The 19,723-nt window shown below is 39.8% G+C and overlaps 1 protein-coding gene across 4 annotated transcripts in view; it reads right to left on the bottom strand.

Moving 5' to 3' along the window:
* INO80 (INO80 complex ATPase subunit) overlaps positions 1 to 19,723 on the bottom strand; it is a 140,868-nt gene that overhangs the window by 45,371 nt on the left and 75,774 nt on the right. For all 4 annotated transcript variants that reach the window (XR_008299228.1, XR_008299230.1, XR_008299229.1 and 1 more), the window contains exons 25-26: positions 7,136 to 7,276; positions 878 to 1,103 (exon numbers count right to left, since the gene is read on the bottom strand). Coding sequence is in view for 1 of the 4 variants with exons in the window: in XM_027066971.2 (XP_026922772.1) it covers positions 878 to 1,103; positions 7,136 to 7,276 (367 nt within the window). In the remaining 3 variants the exon portion in view is untranslated. The remainder of the gene's footprint in view (positions 1 to 877; positions 1,104 to 7,135; positions 7,277 to 19,723) is intronic.

The following is a 19,723-nucleotide window of genomic DNA, read 5'->3' as shown; positions in this document are numbered from 1 at the left end:
GTTTTCCTACAGTACACCTTCACCCAATGCTTTCAGGTGTTCTAAGACTGCTACGAGGACACATACAATGCTGCTCTCATAAACTCAAAATGGCATCTTCTAGTTCAAAGCACCCCCACAGCTCCTACCAGGCTGACCCTAAGTCCTTTGACACTTGGAAGATTCTTTTTGAATGCTTAGCTCTAGTTCACTTCCATCATATCCAGTAAGAAGAATACATTCAAAATATCAGAGAATCTGGACAACCAAAACTAACACGGTAGCTCTCAACTACCATTCCAGTTTGCCAGCAGGTGTAAGCAAAGAACATAAGCCTATGAACTCTGTGTTCAGTTTCCTTAACAGTAGTCTCACTAAAGCAAAGATGAAAACCTAGTTTCCTTTCAACCCTCGACCTTGACTCTAGGAGGTCTGGGAATCCGCTAGCATTTTGGCACAGAACACACTGTTTTTCTTCTGGTTATCATTCAGATCTCTAGTGCTCCGTGCAGGACACTGTTTATGCTACTTCAACGAGGCTTTCTGTGAGTGACGACATTCTCATTCACTCTACTGGCAATAGCACAAGACAACTGTACTCAACCTGGAACCTTTCCTACCAAGTTTATTTCTATCCCCCTCCCCCTTTTAAAGGGTGGCATTCCTATCTCAGTTGCAAGCTTGTCAAAGGAGAGTACGTAAGCACAAATCGAGAAAACATTTCTCTCTTCAGTCATAAATTACTTAAGTATTTTTATCTATAAAATTACTAAAGGCAAAACAGGAAACAAGCCCAAAACTTTGAATTTCAAATATCTGAAACTACCACATGGAGTATGTCTCTGGTTCCCCCACTTGCCAGAACTGGGAATACATTCCAAGAGAACAGAGAACTTACCTGGAATCCTGATGAAAGACCAGCCATTCTGAGGCCTGATGCTCCACAGTCCTCCAGCTGGCTCTGGGAAGAACTGGGATCGTCGATTTAGCCAATCTGTTGCCAGTTCAGGGGCCCCATTTAACAAACACTGCTTGGCTGCCAGACTCCCTCCTTCCTTCAGCACTCGCCGCTCATATTCTGCACTTCGGTCATTGCAGTAAGAATCCAATGGCACTGCGGTAACCTACAGTGAAAGATCCACATGAGATACCTTTCACATTTCCTACACTTCAACTCTGAAATCAGACAAATGTGGATAATTTTTAGGCTAGTGGTTTGAACTTCTTTGTTCTGACAAATAAGCTGCCGTTAATAATGACCTAGTGAGCTGGTCCACGTAAAAGGTCAACCTCTTCAACATGAACCTGCAGCAAACTAAAGATCCAAAGAGTGCTGGAGTTTGCAGAAAAACTGGGATACCAAGTCAGGAATAATTCTATCACAGGTGTATGTATAGATCTGATTACTCTGCCACCTCCCCTCATTGCTGGATAGTGTTTTCAGTGAAGTTCTATTAGCCATCCACAAAATGGTGAGATCAGAAAGGGAGCTGGAGCTCCGCAGTCATTACTAAAGAACTAAAGAGTTATGGGCCCAGTGCATATGAAGTTATCTTTAATGCTTTTGTGGCAAAGCTCCTGTATTTACCAATACTTCTTTCTCTCTTCCCTGACCAGGTTGTTAATTGACAAACCTAATGGAAAATAAAAGAACCTTTCTTTTAGGCCATAAGCTGGGACACGGTAGAGGCAGGTGGAGAAAGCAACTGCCAAAGAGTAGTGGATTCATTTCTTGGCTAGGACAGAGGCTAGGCACAAAATCTTATCACACCACAAGGTGCAACCACACTGAAATGCTGCCCCCCAATGGAATAGAAGGCTCCTGTTAATTTAGAAACAAGCTTTTTAATAATCCTTTAGCGATCTGGGTCTATTCCCACTGCTAATAAGCATCTGTGTATTCAGATAGCTGTGAAATCATCCGATAGGAGCCCAAGTTACCGTCTGTTAAAATTTGGAGGCTCTGATTATCTGCAAGTTCAGGTTGAAAATAATGCTAAAGCCCCATTATATGCAGTAAATTGCTCAGAAAAACCCTGGAACTAGACCAAAAGATGAGGGAAAACTGGGTATAAAAAGCAAGGGCAGAGGTATAGGAGAGACCAGAACATAAAACGCTGGTTGTACCTAGGTAGCTACTTTCATTGTTGCTATTGTTGCTATTATTTCCAAGAAGTTAGACATTTAGGAAATATATATCTTACTATTAACTTTTCTATTTTCACGCCCATCAATCTTTAGGGCAATGGAATGGTTGTCAAGTTTTTGTATGCCTAAGAACCTTCTTGGGAGTTTATCTAAAGCACAGATATTAATCCAGAAGACCTAAGGAAAAAGCCAAAAGCTCTAGGTTTCTAACGAGCACTACAGAACCTCAGGCTAAGCCTTAAGAACTACTGCCAGGGTGCCTGGGTGGCTCAGTTAGTTAAGTGTCCAACTTCGGCTCAGGTCATGATCTCATGGTTCATGGGTTCGAGCCTCATGTCGGGCTCTGTGTTGACAGCTTAGAGCCTAGAGCCTGCTTCAGGTTCTGTGACTCCCTCTCTCTCTCTGCCCCTCCCCTGCTCATACTCTAGGTCTCTAAAAAATAAACATCAAAAAAACCCAAAAAAGATATACTGCCTTGGTTTACATTAACAGTCAGCTAGCTGACTATGAGGCTGCAGGTGCCTCTGCTGAAGACTACAGAATACCATAAACAAGAGAAAGCGCATCATTTACTAATAGCCACAGGAGTGCTCTACTCTGGCTTACAGATGAAGCTGAACTGAGTTTGCTAGCAAGCAGTGCCATCTACAGTCCACATATCAAACTACAGGGAAGGTCAGAGCAAGAAGGGCCCCTACTGCTCCAAAACCCAGATAACTTCACACATAAATCACTTTCACACACAGTACTAGGAGCAGGTTTTGGTAATCTCATACTACCTTTGCCCACTCAAAAAGGGGTATTTTTACGTTCAAGTTATTCCTTTTTCCCACCTAAAGCTGAGCACAGGTAAATAAAGACAGAGTAAAACGCAGGTGGATAAAAATTGGATCTCTCCCACGATGGTCTGTCCTGGCTGCAGCTCAGCAGATCCTGGACCAGAGCAGGTATCTACCATCTAGGGTATGAGTCTCAGAACCTCACAATCAGTAGTAGCTGTACTTTCATAACAATGGTACAAGCAGCAGTGGATGAACTACAGAAGTATGACCAATTCTCTATACTATATACACTCTTGGATGAGTAGAGCATATTTAGTCTTTTCTAATGAGAGACTCATACAGTCCAATTTTATGCTCAAATATAACTGTTTTTGGTTTTATCATTATTGTTTATTTTATAGAAAAGCAGGACTTATACTGGAACTATATATAAGACGTCAGGCCCAAATGCTCCAGATGAAAACTCAAAAGCCAGAAACTCAGCATGAAGGAATGGGGGGAGAACAGGACACAGGGAGAATGTTTTTCCTGTCTAGAACTCACTCCTTGGCACTCTTATAGTTTATTATTTTTTAAAATGTTTATTTTTGAGAGAAAGAGAGAATATGAATAAGCAGGTGAGAGTCAGAGAGAGAGGGAGACAGAGTCCTAAGCAGGCTCTGCACTGTGGGTGCAAAGCCCAATGTGGGGCTCGAACCTACGGACCGTGAGATCATCACCTGAGTCGAAGTCAAACGCTTAACTGCCTGAGCTACTCAGGTGACCCAGCACTCTTATAGTTTAAAACCAAAACAACTTTTTCCAGTTATAAACTTTCACCTATTTTCCAATTTCATTTTGCTGACATCCTTCCAAGTCCAGGATTGAAAACTAGGAGGTTTGCGGGGCCCAGTTCTTAGTGAAATATTTTTTAATGTTTTAATAAGCTTCTTTGGCAGGAGCCCTGGATCAAGATATATGCAGAATCACAGAATGTCATGTTGTAAGTACGTAAGCCGTGAACTCATGAGGCACAAAAAGAGGCAAACAAGTCCACTTCTAATTAAATTGTGCTTCCCTAGTCAGCTCTATCCTAGACAGCCTCCACCCATTCTGCTAACCCCAGTGGCCTTCCTGACTGTTGAGAAACAGGGGGAGATGAAGCATGACATACCATTCTTAACTCCCCACAAATGGAAATGCATACTCCCTTTAGTCTCACATGAGCTAACCTCTGTTTCTTGCTTCATTAACTTCCTAAACTATAGGATCTTCAAGGGCTGTCTCCTCAAGCATTTAGCGCGTCCTTCCTGATGACATGTATATTCCTGCTCTAGCTCTAAGAAGCGTGACCACTCCAAGCGCTTCAGTTTTTTTTTTGGTAAGATGGATTTCCAGGGTCTTAGTTTATTAACGTTGCAGAATTATTTCCTTAGCTAATGAGAAAAGAAATCCTATAACTCCTTCCTTAATGGCACAATTCTTCCTGAACCGACCCTAAAGTTTCCACAGCACATGCCAAGGACATTAATTTGTTTAAGCTCAAGGCCAAGGTTAAGACTTCAAAGGAAATCAGTCTGTCCCTACCCCAGATGGGTTAAAAATCAATATAATTAAGGAATCACACGATTATTCACTCTAGGCCTGATCAAGGTAAAAGCTTGTGTATGACTTTATAAAATATTCAGACATATTTAAAACTCTTCTTCCTGTCCTCATAACCATGGTGTTACTTATTCTCATTTCAAGTTCAGCACATACTTTATGAAGAAACTCTACACACAATTATAGATAAAGGCGCTGAGCTAGAAAGGAGGGTGCTGGGGAGGAGCCCTTCAGCCAAATGATAAAAAAAAAAAAATTTCCTTCTGTTCCCTGCCTGCCACCACACCTTTATGCTACTATGGTCTTCTCTAAGCTACTCATTATTTATTGTTCTTTAGGGAAAAAGCATCTGGCATGATAGTTTAGATTTTGGGCTCCTCAGAAAACAAGTCTCTAGTAGTACAGTTTGGGTATGCGTGTTTGAGTATGTTGGGAGAGTGGAGTTGTTCTTCAGAGTAGTTAGCTATACAGCTCTGAGTGGAACAAATGAGGAATCTTCATGCCTATAAATGCAATGATGGTCCAAGGCATTTCACTTTTTAATTGGCTCTATAAAACATTGGGGATATGAGAAGTGAAAATGTCTAGAGATCCCTCTCAGAAATCCAGACTTCCTCTTATTAGGTCTCTAAGTATATACATCATATTGGGAGAGTGAGAAGGCAACGAACTACACAACTATGAAGTCTAAAGACTGCTTTCTATAGAAACACCAGACCTTGGATGTTTTGTAGAAAAAGTGAATTTCCCTACATCAACTTAAGCTTCAAAGACCAAAAATGCTTTGAAGAACTGGATACATATAAAATCTAAATATTTTCTATTTAGATAGCCAATATAAATCAAAGTTAACGGTGGCCTAGGAATCAAGTTCATGTAGTACAGGATCAGTAGGAAGAAGTTAAGGCAGGCAGGAGTCAGTGCGACTCAGTACTACCATCTTGTTTCCACTCATCAACTTTCTTGGGACCCTCTGCCAGATTCTGACCTTTGATAACTTAATAAAGGATGCAAGCAGACGTAAATACTGACAGAAAAATATCACTAAGGAAGATTCAAAAGGCTCCACGTTCTTTAAAGAGCCTGTGAAACCAGTAGGCCTTCTAGGATGAGTGCAGAAAACAAGAGAAAACACAGAAGGGTAAGAAATGTCAGCCTCTTGGTGCACCTGGGTGGCTCAGTCAGTCGAGAGTCGGACTTCGACTCAGGCGAGGATTTCATCATTTAAGAGTCTGAGCCCCCCAGCGGGGCTTGCTGCCCGTCCCGCTTTGGAGGCCCCTCTCTGCCCCTCCCCCGGACTCGTGCTCTGAGAGGGAGGGAGGGAGGGAGGGAGGAAGGAAGGAAGGAAGGCAGGAAGGAAGAAAGAGAGAGAGAGAGAGAAAGAAAGGAGGAAATAAAGAATGAATGAATGTCAGCCTCTTAAAGAGTCTTCGTGCTAACTGGAAGATGCCCCAGAGCAAAAGGAAATGAGCCAGGAAGACAGATACTTGTCCTCTGCTCTAACCAGAGTCTAGTGCATCTCTACTCTGTCCCTCTCCCTTCATATACTTCTTCTGGTGTTGTAAGAGCGCTTCTGTCTGGCTCTGATCAATAAGGACAAGAAAGGGGCGCCTGGGTGGCTCAGTTGGTTAAGCGGCTGACTTCGGCTCAGGTCATGATCTCGCGGTCCGTGAGTTTGAGCCCTGCGTCGGGCTCTGTGCTGACAGCTCAGAGCCTGGAGCCTGTTTCAGATTCTGTGTCTCACTTTCTCTGACCTTCCCCTGTTCATGCTCTGTCTCTCCCTGTCTCAAAAATAAATTAAAAAAGTTAAAAAAAATAAAAAAAAAAAATAAGGACAAGAAAGAGCACAAGAGGTAAGCAGAGTAAAACACTGCACTGGGCCAAGAGGAGCCTTTGCAGTGATGCTGTCAGATATCACCAGAGTGCCCAGTTTTGATAAATGGGGTGTTAAGAGGCATCTAACAGTTGATCAATGTTGAAACCATAACAGACACTGCTCCCAATCTGCAAATAAGACTAGGACTGCTGAATGGTGAACACAGCACAACAGTTACTTTTTAGGGCGAACATACTTGTGAACCAGTCTCAGCAGGGCTGCTAAGGAAAGTGAGAGGACACCAGATGAAGAAGTTTCGTGATGCTGGAGTGTTAGGTTTCCTTTTGTTATTTGGAGACTGCACTGAAGCGATAAGGCCAGATCAAATCTCCCTCCCAATGTAGCCCCCTCCCTTGAAAAACCGTCAAAAACCTCAATGCAGGTAACAAACAGCTCCCTCTCCTTATCAAATATTCCACTGTCCTTGACCCTGCTGTTTGGTGATAACCTACGTGACAGATGGCTTGCTCCCATGATAGTTCAGAGCTCCTTCCTGACTAAATGAGAGGAACTACACAGGAGAGACTTGGTCAGGCAAAGAAGCCATTCCTATTTACCATACAATAGTTCTCTAACCAACAAAATTTAAAGGGAGGAGTGTTGCCTTGGCAAAGCCAGGACCATGTATGCTTTCTAAATACTGAGGATTAATGTTTCTCAAGGTCCAAACAGCTTAAACACTTGTGTTTAAGAAATGGATCTCTTAAAAGTTGGTTTATTTCTTCAAGTATCATCTATTTTGTTTCTTCCCTCTTGTGGCACTTACTCGTGGACTGGCCACACACAAAAAAGATGGCAGTTCAGTGAGCAGGCAGCAACGAAGTGAGGAGGTAGCTGATCTCCGCTGATGGATGACCTGGTCTGAGTAGCCACTTACTGCTTTGCAGTGGCTGCTGAAAACCAGAGACTACAAAACAAAAATGCAAATTAGTACCATAATGCAAATTATGTTTAATGTAAGCAAAACGGAAAAAAATGTCACATATTAAACATCTGACTTAAAAGACATTCTTCTAGTAAATATTATGAATCCTAATAAACAACCAGTATTTAGAACCAAATGTATAATATAGTCAGAGTCCATGCTAATTTTAAAACATGGCTTTATTAATATACCATAAGCAAGTGGCACTTCTGATTCTACCTTTTCCTGGGAAAGATACTATTAATTATAAAATAGTTAAGAACATAACGTTCATTAGATGACACAATGCATATGTAGGGGGAAGTCTGGTTCATTTGTTATACCATGGATGCAAACTCATGTCTTAAGTTAAACATGATGACCAGGGCGTGTGGGTGGCTCAGGCAGTTAAGTGTCCGACTTCAGGTCAGGTCATGATCTCACAGTTCGTGAGTCCCAGCGCCACATCAGGCTCTTCGTTCTCAGCACAGAGCCTACTGCGGATCCTGTTTCTCTCTTTCTCTCTGTCCCTCCCCAGCTCATGTTCTCTCAAAAACAGACATTAAAAAAAAAAAATTATTAAAAAAAAAAACACACGATGACCAACGTTTCTTCCCAAAATTTTAAGGTACATCTGCTTAGCATCATGTGTGTATACTAACAATGCAGTGTACAGCTGACCCTTGAACAACATGGGTTTGAACTGTGTGGGTCCACTTATACATGGATTTTTTTTTCAGCAGTAACAGAACAGTACTGTAAATGTATTTTCTCCTTCCTACAATTTTTTTAAGTTTATTTTGAGAGAGAGAGAGAGAGAGAGAGAGAACACGCAAGCAAGTGGGGGAGGAGCAGAGAGAGAGAATCCCAAGCAGGCTCTGTGCTGTCAGCATGGAGAATGATATGGGGATCTATCTCCCGAACCTTGAGATCATGACCTGAGCTGACACTGAGTCGGTTGCTTAACTGACTGGGTCACCCAGGCGACCCTTCCTTATGATTTTAACATTCTTTTCTCTAGCTTACTTTATTTTAACGATACGGTATATAACATATATTACATACAAATTATGTGTTACTGGTAAGGCTTCCTGTCAACAGCAGGCTATCAGTGGTTAAGTTTTGGGGGAGTCCAAAGTTATATGCATATTTTTGACTGCAGGGGATCAGCAACTGTAACCCGTGCTGTTCAAGGGTCAATTATAGTTCCAGCAAGGTGAGCTGTTTTATTTGGGGACACCAATACAAGTGCTCAGGAAAAGGAAATAATTTTTTACTACCTTTACCAGATCATCATTTTAAAAACATAAATTCTTCATATATATTACTATAACAATACACTTTAATCAGACTAAAAGCTCATGTTAAAGTTTCAGTTTATAGCCATTCCTGTGAAAGACTTTTTAAAAGTCTGGTACATTCACATAAAAGAATGTGTCAGTGGGATTCAGTGTTCTTTATTGCAGATGCAAATCTTCAGTGCAATGTTAGACATTTTATCTTTGGATCTTCATTCTTGATGACTTCACTTTTTTTCTTTATAGTTTTCTTAGATAAGGCAGGTTGGTAACCTAAATAACCATATAGATGAAGATAATACATATACAAAGTCGTCAAATTTATACACTGTTACAAGGTCAAGAAAACAAACTGCAAGATGAACAGTAACTAGGACCCTCTACAGAAGAATAATAGTTATAATTTCAGTACTAAAAGCTTTCAAAACCAAATCTCTTCAAGGCTTCTTTCCTCAGTTACGTTTGTTCATAATTTTTGTCAAAATAAATGCGCTCTTCAGGATCAGTATGAGGGAAATCATCTCAAGTTGTCTAGCAGGATATGTGTATCATAATCTGCTTCCATGAACCAATCAGCACTTTCAGAATAATGGTCTGAACAAACTGAAAGGCTTTAACTGTTTTCAGTACAGCTGGGACATCTCCAGTGGTTTCTAACCACAATGTATGGAAGCCTTTACAATACTTTATAACAATGGGCCTACACAGTTTTGATGTATTTGATATTTTTCTCTAGATGTTCATGTTTCTGTCATTACCCGGAAAAGAATTTTAACCTTCTGATAGTTTTTCAACAGTATCTGTGTTCTCAGCTTTATGTTGGCTAGCATCTTTTAAGTTCATCCACTTTGCTACATATTTATGTCCATTATCTTCTGAATGCCTAGGGTGAGGATCATTACAAAGATTATTATGTCGAGTATCACCCTGTTCTTCCAATATGAAACACTGGATAGTTAAGAACATGCACTTACAAAAAACAAACCCAATTCCTAATGCATAGACAAAGGTACTGAATTTTGTTTTCTGCAAGCACATTTTTTATTATTGGTGGTAAGCCCTCTTGCCCTTCCTAGGGGGTGAAGAGAAGTGGTTAAGACTCTAGTAATTAGTGTTCACATCGACGAAATACAATAGTAGTTCAGGGTTGCTAGATATGGTGTCTACTGCCACCCAGGTGGCTGAGGTAGCAGCAGTAGCTGACCTTAAGTCTTCTGAATTGTTTACTAACTTCTAAAGAGCAGTAACTAAAGGCACCTGGGTGGCTTCAGTTGGTTAAGCATCTGACTCTTGATTTGGGCACAGGTCATGATCTCACAGTTCATGAGATCGAGCCCTGCGTCGGGCTATGCACTGACAGCATGGAGCCTGCCTGGTATTCGCTCTCCTTCTGTGTCCCACCACCGCTCCCCCCACCCCCCCGCCACTGGCCCATGAGTGTGCATTCTTGCTCTCAAAATAAATAAACTTAAAAAAAAAAATACAGAGCAGTAACTAAACAATGTGTCAGGGATCTCTCTTTCTCTATGTTTATTTTTGACAGAGAGATAGCAAGCAGGGGAGGGGCAGAGAGAGACAGAGGGAGGGAGACACAGAATCTGAAGCAGGTTCCAGGCTCTGAGCTGTCCGCAGAGAGCCTGATGTGGGGCTGGAACTCACAAACTGTGAGATCATGACCTGACCTGAAGTCAGATGCTTAACTGACTGAGCCACCCGGCACCCCATGTCAGGTATCTCTTAAAGTCACCCTCGTTTGAAGTATTCTCAAATGGCAAAATTCAACAAAGCCTGTTTCTTACTTCATTCCTAGAATATAAAAGTAAAAGATGAAAGAATGAACATTTCCTTCAACTATTTTCTCTTCAACATTGTAGTTATTTATTAGGGTTACAGCATTCACTGTAGGGAGTCCTTTCAACACAATATGTTATCTGTGATATATTTCTGGAAAAAGTCTAATGATAATTCTACTCCTGGGAGTGCTCATTCCCAAATTAGAACATGTCTACTTGTCTTATATGAGCTAGGTTAAGATGGTATTCTCATTGGAATTCACTAAGGTAAGATGATTTTTAGCTTTCTGATTCTAGATTAAAAAAAAAATTAACTAGTTCAAAATGCTCGTTCACAACCTTAGCTTTAGAGAAACCTGACGACTCCTAGTATATTTTACTCAGGTTATTTTCTCTTAACACTGGTTCCATCAATTCTCTCTTAGCACAGGTAGTCCTTAACCACATTACCCACATTCCCTTCACAGAACAACATCAGCTGCTTAAACACTGCCACCTACAAAAATAATTTAATGCTTAACAAAGAACACGAAGGACACCTTAAACATCATTGCATAAGATGCTTGGGCGAGTAGGTGAAAGAGGGACAAAAAAGAAGGTTCATCTCTTCTTTAGTCTGTTTTGGCCAAAAACAAATAAAAAGAAACAATGTCACACTATGGGAGACATGATTTGGTTATGATGTGGTCACAGGTTTTGCTGTTGTCTCTTCCTCATGCTCTTGAGTGTCTTCATTAACCTGTAGGCACTAGCAGCTGTGTGTGTCTTGCTATCAGAACCACAGTATGCACATAGCAGAGAAGTCAGGCTTTTGTAGAGTCTTTTGGTACCGTGAAAAAGTCTCAAGTGGAAATAAGTAGGGCAGAAAGACCCCACAGCTGTACGCTTCTTGCCACAGTGTAGCACACAAAACATAAAGATGCTTTTCCCTCAGATACAGACTTACCCATTTAACAAGGGGCCATACTTTATTCTCCACCTCTTGTTTAAAGTTAAAAGGAAGATTTATGTTAACATTAGCTCCTCATGACTCAGAACTTAATTTTCTGCTTTTGTTTTTGAAGAATACATCAAACATACAGAGGAAAAGGTCTCACTTTTTTATTCTTTGCTTTTTAAGTTTTTATTTTAATTCCAGTTAGTTAATATACAGTGTTATATTAGATTCAGAGATACAATACAGTGATTCAACAATTCCATAAATCACTGGAAGCTCATTATGACAAGTGAACTCCTTAATCCCCATCATCCCTCCCCCAGCCTCCCTCCCTGCTGGTAACCATCAGTTTATTCTCTATAATTAAGAGTCTGTGAGAAAAGGTCTCACTTTAAATGAAAGGGTGTAGTGTTTATAGATCAACTGCTAGACTACATGGATTCTATTTTCAGATATTTTAAGTGACCAAACAAAACGGGAGAAAATAAAGTACAGAAAAAGGGTGAATATAACAGCTTCCCAGGGCTTTCCACAAGAGGCACTGGCAGCTTTCAGGATACAAGAAATAATGACAGATATAAATACTGTAGCTGCAAATTAACATTTAGCAGATGAGTTTTTGAAAATGTCCTGTTTGGGGGATTCTTCTTTAATAGGCAGTCAAAGCTCTCCAAGCATTTAATAGAGAACAGTGTTTAAAACTTAAACACCACTCTTTTCAAAAACAATTCTTTATGTTTAGATCCTCTCGCATATTTTATTTTTTTACGTACTTTAAATCGCAAAATCTGAAATGCCCTTTAAGTTTGATGAGCTAGTTCACAGAGCTGTGGAGTATGTAAAGCTTCCAACACACATGATGCCTATGTAGACCATTACCATGACAACAGTTTCACTGAAACTGATATAGGAGATGGAATCAAGACTGGTGCAGGTTTTCCCCTGCCACCCGAAAGAGACTTCCTGTGAAACCTTTCACAAGTTGAAATGGCATAAAGTCAAGAAGCAATTACCATTACTCTCTATGGAAAAATTTTTGAGCATTCCCAGGCCCAAAAAATAACCTCTCTTAATTAAGCTTTTCTGATACCTTAGAACACATCTTGCTAACAGATGCACAAAATAAATTGAGATAAAGCACAGATGCTCATAGACACAGTTCAGAGCTATGGAGGTTTGATGCTGAGTATCATTCCCGGGAAAGGAGACTGGCAGTGACACACTCTGCTCCTGTGCATACCACCTCTGTAATGTGAAATAAATGCTGAACGCTATTTCCGCTTTTTGCCCTTTTTTTGTAAAAGCAAAAATCCTTTTCCAATTTCTTTTAGTAAGTGAAACAGGTATGAATGCAGGTCTTTCTTAAAAGTGAAGTGGCATAAGCTTGAGCTTTTGAAAAGCGGGGGATACCTTGTACTCTACTTCTGCCAGTCATCACTTTTAACTGGATACAGCATAAAATCCATTTTGCCCCCCGCAAAAGATGACTGCCATGTCCTTATTCTTCTAAGCAAAACAATATTAAAAAGAGAAAAGACTCATATGTGTGAGACTTGTACTCTTTAAACCCTACAAAACTGTACAAGAAAAGAGATCTGGCCAGAGCCCACAGGAGGGAGGTGTGTGAGAATGAATTTATGAAAAATATGAACTAATTACTTACTATTCCTTCTTAAAATTCTCACCAGTAAAGCAGGGCAGTGCATAAAAAAAAATCAAGTGGGGGGCGCCTGGGTGGCTCAGTCGGTTAAGCGGCCGACTTCGGCTCAGGTCACGATCTCACACTCCGTGAGTTCGAGCCCCGCGTCGGGCTCTGTGCTGACCGCTCAGAGCCTGGAGCCTGTTTCAGATTCCGTGTCTCCCTCTCTCTCTGACCCTCTCCCGTTCATGCTCTCTCTCTGTCTCAAAAATAAATAAACGTTAAAAAAATAAAATAAAAAAAAAATCAAGTGGAACACAGAGAACCATGCTGACTTTTGCTGCACAAGCATCACAAGAGAAAGAAATACCAGACAAGCATTCGCGTCAAGTTAGAGTTTAAAAGGCCCTAAACTTTGTTTAAAACACCCCTAAGTGTCATCTGATCTGTGTGCTTAGCCTAGTTCTTAGTTTCTTCATGTTTATATATTATCCCAAAGCCAGTATTATGAGAACGGTATTTCCTTGAACTCTGCAACACAGAATTCAAACTTAACATTCACTGCAGAGTGAGAACAAGGGTTTTACAGGCATACTGGGGGCGGGGGGGGAGCTTCTCACCATGTAGATTCATTCACATCCATGATGGAAAAGAAAGAGGCAAGGACTGGGTTAGACTGCTAAATGACTAAGTAGTATGGGATCTGATGTAGCTTACTAGGAACAAGATGACAACATGTAGCTAAGTCAACGCTCATTATCTGTCTCCTTAGAGGAATAAGAACAAAGCCTTTACCTGGATCTGATGACAAGAAGCTATATTCAGAGGACAGGCTGCTGGAACAATAATTACTACTCTTTATAAAACAAATGAAGGCACCAAAGAGAATGAAGAATATTCTGCATTAAGAGGACAAAGCTGAATGTTGGAAAATTAATTCAAAGCTAATTTGGTAGCTCCAAAGGAATTTTATGTAAAATTATTTGAAGAGCACAAGAAAAAGAATTCTGACACGTGTTTCCAATTTTACCATTTTCCCTCCTCTTTTCTTTCAGGTCTGTCCACTTAAGAATAATCCCAAGGGTGCCTGGCTGGCTCAGTTGGTACAGCACACAACCCTTGATCTCAGGGTCATGAGTTTGAACCCCACAGTGGGCATAAAGATTACATAAGAAAAAAAAAAATGAATCACCCCAAAATTCATCTTTAAAATTGATCTTGAACATGGAATCTGGATTCAAGTTGCATGTTTCCTATCAAAACTTTACTGTTGTTGTTTTTAAATATTTTATTTAAGTAATCTCCACACTCAATGTGCAGCATGAACTCAAAACCCCGAGATCAAGATCACATACTTCACTGACTGAGCAAGCCAGGCACCCCACTTCCATCAAAATTTTAAAACATAATTTGTGTTTACTTTGCATAGTGAAACAAAGCTATTTATTCCATTTTCTAGTACCATAAACGAAGGCAAAACGAAGAGTTGGAAAAATATCATCTTTCCATTATGTTTACAAATAAAGTTCCATAATCAGAACTTGGCAAATCATATGAAAATGCAAGATACAGAATACACAGAGCTTGCAATAAAAAAAATTTTGCTTACAAGGACTTAGGGCATTTGAGCTATGAATTCCTGCTGAAAATGAAAGCCAGATACCATTATGTATTTAGTATCTTCCCCAGCTGACATTTGTTGTGGCTAATAAAACTGTAGACAAGATGAGTGATACAGAGAGCAGGGAGAGATACCAACATTTTTTTTTTTTAATTTTCCTTAACATTTATTTATTACTGAGAGAGAGAGAGAGAGAGAGAGAGAGAGAGACAGACCATGAGTGGGTAAGGGGCAGAGAGAGAGGGAGACACAGAATCTGAAGCAGGCTCCAGGCTCTGAGCCGTCAGCACAGAGCCCAATGCGGGGCTTGAACTCACAAACTGCGAGATCACGACCTGAGCCAAAGTCGGACGTTTAAAAAACTGAGCCACCCAGGCGCCCGAAACCAACATCCTTAGCAACACAATTTAAGAACTTTCGTGATGTCACATCACAGTCTGAACCCATCAATAGCCCAGGCCAAAATCTCAGAACTGGGAATACCAAAACAAACTTTATCATGAAAAAAGTAATATAAAGGCATCAGCCCAGCAGTAACAGGCTCTGGTCATTTTAAGATATGTCCACAAATTCTTTGGTATCTTTCTCTTCAAAAGGTAAAGCCTACTTTACTCTCCTTGCAGAACTCCCAAAACTAGGTCATAAAAGGCAGTGTGGCTCCTTCTTGCACTTTCTCTCTCTGAAATCACTTATCTGGGATGTGGATACTCAAGCAGCCCCATGTAAAAGTCGACACAGAAAGGAACTGAGGCCTTGAGCCAACAGCCAACACCAACTTGCTAGGCATGTAAGTGAGCTACCTTGGAAGTAGCTCCTATGGCTATAGTCAATCTTTCAAATAACTGTAACCTTAGCTGACATCTTGACTTTAACTTTCTAAGATTTTCTGAGCCAGAACCACCAACCCAAGTTGCTCCCAAGCTCCTGATCAAAAACAACTGCAGGTGAAAATAACTGATGTACAATCAATGTATCCACTGATAAAATCAATGGATGATCAAACAAGTTACCAATCCTACCACATTTCTCAACCTCCAAGGAAATGTTATAACTCTTCACAAAATTCTATTTTAAGTACTGAAGTTAAGATCATACTTAATTTCAGGCTGGAGGACATTCCCTTAGATGAGAATACACACCAAGTTCCAAAGGAAAAACTAATACAAACACAACACACCAATACTAAGTCATTCAGGAAACATTCATTTAACTTCGTAAATGCAAGGCCCCAAACACAAGAGGGGCTACTATATAAAATGTCCAAACAGCTAAACTGCATTCTCACTTGGGCAAGGAAAAGGAATGATGAAAAATAAAAGGATAGAACTGCTGCTTAACAACACTTTCTTTTTTCATGTTAAGCTTAGTTTCAGAGTAAAATATTCTTTGTGGTAGAGAGTACCTTCCTATTAACTACAGAGCTCCTAACAGTATTCACTGGAGTTTTCTGCCATACAAAAAGGATACTTAACTACTTTGCATCCCCATCAATTGTCTCTCTTGCATGTTCAATCTCTCCCTTTGCTGCCTTTTTCTATTTTAGTCTTCAAATCTGAGTCTCCTCTCTCCTACAATGCAACTCTGCCTTAAACCCAAGTGTCCTTCCTGAAATACCTTCCTATTCTTCTTTTTGACTGTCACACTTCATTACCTACTTTCCACAATTCCTAACCAGCATCTTTCTCCCTGTAAATCCCTACGGGCTTCTGTGTTCAATCTGCACTCATAACAACAAAGACTTACTAATCTTACTCCTGTGTGTTTGCTTTACATTTAATATAGAATTTATCATTCTCTCTGGATCTTCTCTTGAACTCTGGTTTTGGAAATGATTCCTTCACTGACAATGCTCCTCCATATTGAAATAAATCAGAATCCCTTGACCCCTGCTTCATAATCTTTTAGTTACAACCATTTCTGTTGAGTCCTTAGTACTTGATACTCACAACTTTTGTTCAACATTCTCCTTAACATGGACTCCTGTGTCCAATATTTCTTGACACCACACTCTTGAGATTAATTTTCATCAAATACCAATGACAGAGATCCCTCACTGGTGTGCTTAGTGATCTGAGTGATTAAGTGGCCTTCATGAAACTGGCTATTAGAGTACTCCCTCCCATTGCTTGATAGCAGCCACCAAAAGTTAATTTCCCCTAGGCTATAACTGTAGCATCAAGAAAGTAAGCCAAGAAAAGGCTGAGTCTCCTAGGTTAATATCTACACCCAATAGACTGGCATTCAAAGATTCGTACAATTTACCTTTCTGGCCCTTTCTCTCACTACTGTCTTTTATTTTAGTTCCAGTCTTTAACTTGTAATATTCTTCCTCCCACCCAGATCCTTATCACTCAAAATCCAATTAAAACAATACAATTTCTATAACGACTTTTTGTCCATTTCAATCTAAGGTGATTTCCCATTCTAAACTTTACCACTAATCATCTACCATCAATCTGGCAGTTAATTGTCTTCTTTCCACTCTTAAAGTGAATCATTTGTTTTGTTTTTATTTTTATTTTTTTTTTAATGTCTGTTTATTTTTGAGACAGAGAGAGACAGAGCATGAATGGGGGAGGGGCAGAGAGAGAGGGAGACACAGAATCAGACGCAGGCTCTAGGCTCTGAGCCATCAGCCCAGAGCCTGACTCAGGGCTCGAACTCACAAACCGCGAGATAGTGACCTGAGCTGAAGTCAGACGCTCAACCGACTGAGCCACCCAGGCGCCCCTCATTTGTGTTTTTAAAGTCCTTAAGTTTGTGTGTGTTTTTATTACATACCTGAATAATTTTTCAAACCCGAAAACAGGTTTTAACCTTGTTAACACACCTTGCTCACAGCAGGTGAGCTAACAGGGTGGTAAACAACACTGATTACATGCGATCTCTGCGGGTGTAGACTAACACTGAGAGGAGGCTACTCTGAAGGTAGCCTGAATCAGCAGAAAAAAGGAGCATTAACCATTAAGCCAAGATCACATTCTACCACTAGAGATTCATTCAATCAGTAAGTTCTTCTGACACAAATCAATGCACACTTTTCACTCAATCCAATTGGCTCGTGGTATCCTACAATTAAAAATAGCATGAAGAGAAAGAGAGAAGGGTTTGTGAAGAAAAGGGAGTATTTCCTCAAGGAAATACTGGGTCTTCCCCTCCATCACCATTCCTTACTCAATTAGGCTTCTTTTACTGTCCAAATAGTCTCCAAAAAAACTTCAAATGTAAAATTCACAATGTAAATAACAGTAACATGTTGGTACATGTATAACATTTTAAATAATATATAGGTATTGGCAAAATGCGTTAAGTCTGTTTAATTAACAGGGGGACATAATAAAAAAACATTTGGAGAACAGTGGCCTGTGTATCTACAATGCTAAAGAGTTTAAAATAAGATTTATGAGCTGATTCTAGGAGCACCTGGGTGGCTCAGTCGGTTGAGCAACCGACTTGATTTCAGCTCAGGCTGTGATCTTGTGGTCGCGATGGCCTTGAGCTGACAGCACAAAGCCTGCTTGGAATTCTCTCTGTCCCTCTCACTCTGCCCCTCCCCTGCTCATGTTCTCTCTCTCTCTCTCAAAATAAACATTAAACAAAAAAATAAGGTTTATGAGCTGATTCTAAAATTTACATAACAATGTAAACAAATAATAATACAAAGATAACATTTACATAAAAATGCAAAGAGCCAAGATCAGCCAAAGCCAATACTGAAGAAAAACGAAGCTAGAGGATCTGTGCTACCAGTTATTAAGACTTATTATGAAGCTATAGGTTAAGAAAGAGTGGTACTGGTTTGGGGCACCTGGGTGGTTCAGTCCGTTAAGCGTCTGACTCTTGATTTTGGCTCAGGTCATGATCTCATGGTTTTGTGACTTCGAGTCCCGCATCAGACTCTGTGCTGACAGCATGGAACCTGCTTGGGATTCTTTCTCTCTCTTTCTCTTTCTGCCCCTCCCCTACTCAAGCTGTCTCTGTTTCTCTCAAAAGTAAATAAATTAAAAAAAAAAAAAAAGAGTGGTACTGGTTCAAGGATAGACAAATGGACTAATGGAACAATGACCCATATAGATACAGCCACTGATTTGGCAAAAACGATGCTGAGTGCAGTAAGGATGGTCTTTTCAAAAATAGAGTTGGGTCAAATGAATATGGATATCTATATGTAAAAAAAAAAAAAAAAGATAACCTTTACCAGACTAAAAAACTACCAAAATTCCTTGTAGATTTGAATGTGAAAGGTACATCGAAAAAACTTTTGAAGAAAAACATACAGGATTATCTTCATGACCTTTGTATAGGCAAAGATTTCTTCAACACGACACAAAAATGCTAACTATTTAACAAAAGACACTGTTGAGTTTGCAAAAGTTAGCTGCAGGGGAGAAGAAATCTGCAATACATAAAGAACTACAAGTCACTAAGAAAATACAGATACCCTAATAGAAAAATAAGCAATGTCTTGAATAAGAATTTCATAAACGAGGTTATCCAAATGGCCAATAAGCAGTAGAAAAAATACTCAATATCATTATTCATAAGAAAAATGTAATTTAAAGCCACAATGAGATACCACCACAAAGAAGAGCTAAAATGAACAAACAATAACTAATACATTTTGGCAAGGATGTGGAGCAACTAGAAACTCTCATATAATGTTAATGAGAACGAAAACATTGGTGCAATTGTTTTAGAAAATTGTTCGACATTATCTATTAAAGATGACCATATGCATACTCCATGATTTAGCAATTTGACTACTAGATATATATCCCACAAAATACATATGAATTTTCACTAAAAGTTGCATAGAGTAATATTCACAAAAGGAGTTATAACAACCAAATATTTCCCTACAGTGACTCTTGTGGGGAGGTCAAGGCAGTGGAGAGGAAGAGTGAATGGAAGGAAGTAGGCACAAGAGACTTCTGGAGTAGAGTTCCAATAGTATTTTGTGAAGTAATCCAGCTGTATGTACACTTAAGATTTATGCACTTCCCCATATGCATGTTAATATCTCTAGAAGGACAGCCAAGGCAACAAAAAAGAAGACATAAAAAGTTTTATTATACATACAACACCTATTACTTCTGTCTCTCTAATCCATTTGGCTTATTATCTACTAAAGCAAAGCAAATGCTCTTTTCAGAATCAAGTTA

The sequence above is a fragment of the Acinonyx jubatus genome, chromosome B3 (assembly GCF_027475565.1).
Source record: "Acinonyx jubatus isolate Ajub_Pintada_27869175 chromosome B3, VMU_Ajub_asm_v1.0, whole genome shotgun sequence".
In the NCBI taxonomy this organism is placed as follows: Eukaryota; Metazoa; Chordata; class Mammalia; order Carnivora; family Felidae; genus Acinonyx; species Acinonyx jubatus.
The sequence above is the reverse complement of the archived record's forward strand: the minus strand, read 5'-3'. Positions and strand labels throughout refer to the sequence as shown.